The sequence below is a fragment of the Notothenia coriiceps genome, unplaced genomic scaffold (assembly GCF_000735185.1).
Source record: "Notothenia coriiceps isolate Sejong01 unplaced genomic scaffold, NC01 NC01_scaffold00023082, whole genome shotgun sequence".
Taxonomy (NCBI): domain Eukaryota; kingdom Metazoa; phylum Chordata; class Actinopteri; order Perciformes; family Nototheniidae; genus Notothenia; species Notothenia coriiceps.
Genome location: NW_011355783.1, coordinates 6,281 through 13,857, shown reverse-complemented (window position 1 = coordinate 13,857; position 7,577 = coordinate 6,281). Strand labels below are relative to the sequence as shown.

The 7,577-nt window shown below is 38.9% G+C and overlaps 1 protein-coding gene across 1 annotated transcript in view; it reads left to right on the top strand.

The window, feature by feature from the left end:
* Positions 1-1,229: 1,229 nt before the first annotated feature.
* The window catches only part of LOC104954235 (sodium/potassium/calcium exchanger 3-like), a gene marked incomplete at both ends in the record, with an annotated part of 11,396 nt that continues 5,048 nt past the window's right edge, over positions 1,230-7,577 (top strand). The window contains 3 exons of the mRNA XM_010781312.1: positions 1,230-1,306; positions 5,351-5,425; positions 5,579-5,663. Of these exons, the coding sequence (XP_010779614.1) occupies positions 1,230-1,306; positions 5,351-5,425; positions 5,579-5,663 (237 nt within the window). The remainder of the gene's footprint in view (positions 1,307-5,350; positions 5,426-5,578; positions 5,664-7,577) is intronic.

Below are 7,577 nucleotides of genomic sequence, written 5' to 3'. Positions count from 1 at the left end.
AAATCGCAACTAAAAGTTGATAGCCCCCTCAAGGGTATCTGAACGTATCTCGAGGGACTTCCGCAGCGCCATTATCTGCTGAACTCTAGCGCCTCTTTAATTTGTCGCAAATAGTGAACAAAAGAATGAGTTATAGTTTTGAATAAAAACAGGCAGCAGGGAGGCAAAAAAGGCTTTGGGGCCCTCGGAGGGGGAGAAAAAGAGACAAGGCGAAACAATAAAAAAACCAGGGAAGGGCAAACCATGGGCAAAACCCTGGCACGGGTGAGGTTCTCTTTCGTGGCTTTTGTTGCGAATTTACAAGCGCCACTTGGGGGCCAGGCCTGGCATATTTTGGTACTTACAGTGGTCTCCCAGTGGCTTTCGAGCGGGCAAATGGCCGGGGGGCCGTGGGCCAAACCCGCAATTCCCCCTGATAGGGGTGGAGGAGTTTTTGGCATTTATAGGCGGGGGAGGGCTCCCCTCGTTCCTGAACGTCCAAGATTTTTTCAAAAATTTCTTATCCCAAATTCCTGTTATTCCAGAATCGGGTTGCCAGGGGGGCCCCCGTTTTAGGAGATTGGGCTATGGAGGAAATAGAAGAGGTTTGGTTTTCTGACACTTGGTGAGTTCCCTGACACACCGGGGACACATATTCATGTATAAAAGACATACAAAAATGCATTTTGCATGATAGGTCGCCTTTAAGTATCACTTCCGAACAGATTTGTTTTTAAGTGCAACATCGAAGTGATTTATGAGATCTTAAACAAACTAGTTTTGTCGTGTTATGAATAAAAAATTTGGCGGGTAAACAATTATTTAGCAAACTGACTTTTTCATATAATGTTATTTTAGTGCCCACTCAAAATTGTAGAACATAAGCTAGCATGCACACAACCATTCACACACCTGTGGCCAAGATGCCCTCTGCTTATCGGGAGCATTAAACGTGAATAAGCACACTTGTGTTTTCTGGGTTCTGTCGTAGTTGACTGCTAAACCTCCTGAGCTACCGGCGCCTTTGAAGTGAAAATATGGGGAAACCAAGTAAAATAAATAAATAAAATATTACTAATATTTGAGGTTCTGTGGAAAGATTCATTGTTATAGTCTTATATCAAAATAATTTGTCCTCATAATAGCAATTTAGTATTTAACTATGTAATTAATGAAGTAATTTTTTATATGTTTTTTTTTTTACTTTTAAGTTTTTAAGCAAATGTGTTTGTGTGTATTTTTCTCTGCAGCAATCCATGAGTTTCCCAGGGATTACTTCACCAACCAGGAGCGTGTTGATGGAGCAGTGGGCCTGCACGTCCTCTGTGTGAGTGTTACCTAGTTACTTAGAAAAGGGCCAGTGCTCAATAACGATTGCAGAAAAAGCTTTTAAATAATATGTATGTCTTTAAGGTTGATCATGCAGCAGCATATCAATGCAGGTTACTCTGTTATAACACTGAATTATAAATATATCTAGGAAATCCTGTAGAGCCATCTTTAACTTAAATATTAAAATGAAAGTTATTATCATATATTTTTCAGAAGACAGCGCAGCTGGGGAATATTCAGACCCGGCAGGATTAGCAATACAAAGACTAAGTTAGCAGCTAATGCTAAAGCTTATATACAAACAAAACGCATGTTTGAGGTTCATCATCAAGATTTGATAGCTGTAGTATTTCAGATCAATAGCTGCAACTAAAAACTCTCCTAAATGTGTTATGGTCTTTAAGGGAGAAAAGGAGCACACTGAAAGAATTGAGGCTTTAAATAATGCAAACAGACTGATGCTCCAGCAATACTTTGTCTTCATCAGAGTCAAAAAGGACAGAGACAAAACGGCACTCACATTTATATTTAACCTACAACATGTGAACTTTTCTCTCTGGATAACTGGTTGAACAACATTTAAAATATATAAGGAGTGAATCCAAATATGGGAGTAGCCATTTTGTTTGTTTTCTCTGCTGATTTTAGAAATCAGATGCTAGCTTATGTTAGCAAGGTGCATCAGTACATCATGGGATGCTCACTTTTGCCAGTGATAAAAAAAAACAGGGTTGTTTGAACTGTATCTACCTACAAAATGAACAGCAAACTCTTTAGAGTGTCTTTGAGTACAGAGGGCTAATCTAAGAGGCTACGTATGCTTAACACACACACTGCTAATATATTGCTAACATCTATGGAATCCATCAAGCTGCAAATTCAGGCTATGGCCGTAAAATGGTGGTCCCTCTTCCAGCCATATAACACTGCTATCTTGTTATGGTTATGTGTAGCATCTATCTATTGCGTATATTTGCCATCTTTGTGTTAACTGTGCAAATTAGCGATCATTATAACATTTTAGTATTTGTAGATGATTCTTAAACTTTACGTGCCAGCTCTTCCAAAGCTGTTATTTATGTATTAATTATCATAATTTGATAGGTCCACTGACAAAAATACTAAATTTGAGTTGCCACAGCGGCCAATTGAATATAATGCTTATTTAAATAGAAATATACAATGTTTTTAATGCTAACACAGGTTATAGTTGTAGCATCATAAGGAACTAATAAGAGAGAGAGAACAGTATTTTTTTTAAAGACAATACATTTAGAGCAGCAGATTTTAGTATGACGCTGCGGTGGACCTTTTTATTCTTCAAGAAAGGAAAAGGTGTTTTGAGGTTAGTTATAGCAAACAGAATTGACAGAAAATGTTACCTTGTGTAGGTGATCAAATCAAAGAGACTTTGACTAAAAGATAAAACATCTTTACAATTCTGCATATGATGGTTGTGACTCAGGAGGTAGAGTAATCGTCTGGCAATTGAAAGATTAGTGGGAGGGTACTGAATCCCAAATGTCTCCTGATGTCACAGCCATGAGTGTGTGTCAAGGTGTATACTATAGCCTCTGACAAGCAGGTGGCATCACAGATGGGTCAATGCCATATTGTGTTGTAAAAGTAATTTTATTAGTCTCACAAAATGCATTATAAATTCAATTAGCACACCACTTACAACTGGGAAATTAAACATAAATGCCTGTGTTTAATACTAACTTACTCACACAACACTTGGAGAATCCACCCACTGAGCCAAGTGCCAGTGGGGAGTAATTTGGAAGTGTTTGGCAGATGTTAAAGAGAGGCTTATAAGTGATCCAAGGACACACTTACTGACTAAAGACACCAAAACTGCTCCACATGTCAAACTGAGGTCATGTCATTCCCTTTAATTACTTAATCTTTTTTGAGGCCTGGTTTATCAACCTATTTATTCTATATGTATGTCTACACTCTGCATAGTAACCAAAACATATTTTCTGAAACAATTCTAAAACTGTCTCAAATATGTTTGATACATATGTGCAAGTATTGGACAGAGCTTTTATCTATCTGAATTGCAGAATGAACACTACAGATTGGCCTCATATTACTTCTACACAAACAGCAGCCTGATTATTTTGTGTAACCCAAACGGCAAGCTGTTATAGGGACTCTGACTTTGTGGAAAATAAATATGCAATTTGAATGAACTAAGCCTTTAACAGAGGGGATTGAGGCAGAAAGTCGCTGTCAAGTAATTGGGCAGAGCCTCATCTCAGGATTGCATCCACAAACTTTCCCAGCTCTTTTCTTTCTATGACGGCCAATTTGCTAAAAGAAACATGAATTGGTCTTTGTTATCATAGTTTTCCGAATGAAAGACATGCTCAAATACAATCTTTTCCTCCATTTTCAGACAGTCACCAGCACTTTTCTGGAAGTTGAAATATGTTCAACTCGAAGCATTTATAGAGTGTTGCAGTGATAATGTATTTTTTTGTAGGCCGACCCGGAAGTTAGCATCGCAATGGCTCCCTTGACTAAAAGCGTGATTTCCCCATTGGATTAGATATAATGTGATGATGATATGTAATTCATTTAGTCACTTGTAAACTACCGCCATTTTCTTTGTCATAGAATCTTCGGACATTCACAACTGGGGTATTTACTGATGTTTTTTAAGACATAGAACAAACAATCTCTTAAGGTTGTGTTAACCACAAACATTTATTTCAGGCTTCTAACCACAAACACGTTCATAAAACATTCAGAAAAAAGAGTCTTTGTGCAGCTCTTTTTCTCAAGGCGGACACATATTAGCCCCTTGATACTGTTTTTATTTTACTAAACCAGCGTATGAATAAGAGTTAGCGGTTTGCTACATCTTTTTATTTAATTTGATGTTTTTTTCACTTGGTTTAAGTACAAGTTAAACACATATGTTACTCTAGGTCAGTGTTTCTCAAACTTTTTCTGTCTTTGGAGAAGAAAAAAAAGTTGGGCCCCCCCAAAACAAGTCAGGCTCAGTGGCAGCGCCAGAGATTTATTTTGGGGGGGCTGTGGGGTAGCTTGACGTTTCATAGAGGGTGCTCAAACATTTAGGGTTTCCCATTAATGTACCGGTTGCTACAGTGGAATTTTCTACTGCAACAATCCCCACGCATATACACAATGTACAGTTACAATGAAGGCTCGATAATCAGCTCACGGCATATAGGTGTAAGCAGGGGTCAAGTGCTATTTTTATAGGTGGTGTGTGGACCTCACATAGGGGGGTCCGGGGGTAAGCTCCCCTGGGAAGATTTATTTTTAAATATTAAGCATCAATCTGGTGCACTTTGAGAGCAAAATGAAGAGATCTATGGATACATCTCTCAACACCCATTTGAAACAGAACTGTAAACAGATTTGCTTTTTCTTTATGGGTATTTTACAAATCACCCTTTTTAAACTTTATTCTTTTTTTACTGTCAGTTCCATACCTATTTTTCATTTATTCTCTTATTTTTTTATAACTATAATGATCATATAAACGTGTGCCTCGGAAATAATTGTTTACATTAATGGTGACCAAAACGTTTGAGACCCACTGAGATAACACTGAGAGAGTCCTTTAGTTCAGTGAGTCTCTCAGTCTGACAGGAGAGGACTCTCCTCCACTTTGTTGTTGAAAAAACTCCTTATATCCGTTAGCGTAGCTCGCTAGCACCAGAAGCTAACAACAACGATCTCCGGTACCGGTGCGCTCTCTCTCGCTCGTGCACACACACAAAATGGCTCGTTCCACACACACAGAGAGCCGAGCTTTGATGAAACACAGAGACCCAGACGTAATAGTACTGTACTGTATCATAATATTTTCGAATCAATAATTTTTCAAATTATAATTTTTTTTTCAATTACCATTTTTCCTCCTGGTCTCTCGCGCCCCCCCCTGTCATGCCTCTGCGCCCCCCAGGGCGCAACCACTGCTCTAGGTAGATGGACAATGTTCGGTTTCACTTTCTTAAATATCTATGTATGTGTGTTTGTGTGTGTTTGGCCCCTTCAGGCGGTCTACATGTTCTATGCCCTGGCCTTGGTGTGTGACGACTACTTTGTCCCCTGTCTAGAGAAGCTCTGTGAGGTAAGCAAGCCCTCAGGTTATGATTGCACTACCATTGAGCTTCCATCACGACTCTTCTTTTAAGCCACTTTAATGTATTTCTGTGAAGAAATGTATTTATTTTTCTTGCTGTCTCTTGTTTCTATATATCTTTTATCTTCTCTCAACAAACAGCGACTTCAGCTGAGCGAGGATGTAGCAGGAGCGACCTTCATGGCAGCTGGAAGTTCTGCACCTGAACTGTTCACCTCTGTCATTGGTGAGAAACACACACACACACACACACACACACACACACACACACACACACACACACACACACACACACACACACACACACACACACACACACACACACACACACACAAAAGCCCAGATTAAACACATTCTGAAAGAGCAACTGTAGTTATTGAAGAACTTGTGTTTTTAAATGTTGGAATGTTGGTAATCTAATAGTGTGAGATCTAATACTATTAGATTGCCAAGTACCATATACTTTTTTTTTGATTATGACGTTTTTTCAATCTTTCCATCCACATCAAAGAGTCATATCTTATACTGCCATACTGTATCTACAGCATCCTTTTCATCTCTGGGTCACCAATGACATGTAAAGGGTCATGGAAAGCCTATTAAAAGGGTTTTATAAAGTAAAATATTAGGGACGCACCGAATATTCCGCCGCCGAAAATTATCGGCCGGAGAGAGGGCTTTTTAACCATTTTCGGCCGATAATTTTTTCGGCGGCGCGGAATATTCGGTTGCATCCCTATTATTTTTAGCCACGAAAAAATATCCACCGAATGTCAGGGAACAGGGTTTACGTTGGTAAACTAACGTGTTGTTGTGATTGACGTATCAAAAACGCGGCGACAAAGCCGGGCGCGCACCGATGCGTCGGCGCTGGCTCACAGGCGTGGATGTCTGGCGCGTTGGAGATATTTTACCAATATCCAGAGGAAAGAGGCGCGGAGTTGCGATTGTTTTAAAACGGTGTTCAGCGTGAGCATGTTTTTTTTCTGAGGGTGAACTGCAAGACCTTTCACCCTTCGGGATTATCCCACCTCTTGAAATCAAAAACCCCCCGGACAAATATGCTGACTAAGATCAAAATTCACAAAGCACTGACAGGCGGAGATGACTGTTCAGCGGGCTCCTCTCATGTGCTTGATGGGAAGGGGGGGAAACAGGGACTTATGGCTGATAAGGCAGAGAAATACTGTTCGATTAAAAAGAACCTCCGCACTTTTCCGTTAATTAAGTAAAAAAGTGCTATCATAAGCTTTATCTGATTCTACATGTCTACGTTATACCCGACGTTTCCTGAACTAACTTTTCATTGTTGAGTTATAATTCACCCTTCAGGTTTATCATTAGGGTGCGAAAGATGGACGCGGAAGCACAGTGTTCAAATATATTGTACTGTTGTCGGTTATCTAAATGATGAGTTTGGTCATTGCTCATGGGACAGACACCTTTATTTGCAGATTCTTGAATTTTGTAATTTAATTTGTAATTGACATTCGTGGATTTTTATCCAGTTTCCTTTATGTATCTTTTATACAAGTGTTTTCTACGGACTACTTGCTTATGATGGGAACCACACAGCCTTATTTACAGATTCTTGAAAGTTAATTGTTAGCATTTCATTGTAATGTACATTCATGTGTTGATTTATCCAGTTTGCACATTTGTTATATGGCATGCAACTATAGGTTTTGCATTTGTTTTTGTGAAGGCCTGGCTGTTACAATCTTATTACACTATTTTGTTGTAGGCCTACGTCCTAGATTTTATGCAGTTTTAAAAGCACCTTGGCTTTGTTCTGAATGCACTTTTGTATTTATCCTACAGAGAAAAAAAATGCACTTGACTTGGAATTTATGTGACTGTGATGCATTTCAAAAGTGGTCTGTAATAAATGTTTTATGGACCATAATATGATTCTATTACTTTAAGTTAAGTTTTGCCATAATCATGTATTTTCCATAAATCAGGTAGCTGAACAACATTGGTAAAAAATGTATACATTATATATATAGTATATAGTTCTAATAATCATTTTCTGGCATTCGGTTTCGGCCAACTGTTTCCTATTTCGGTATTCGGGTTCTGGCTCAAGAATTTCCCATTCGGTGGCACCCCTATAAAAATATATCAGCCTTATCTAAAG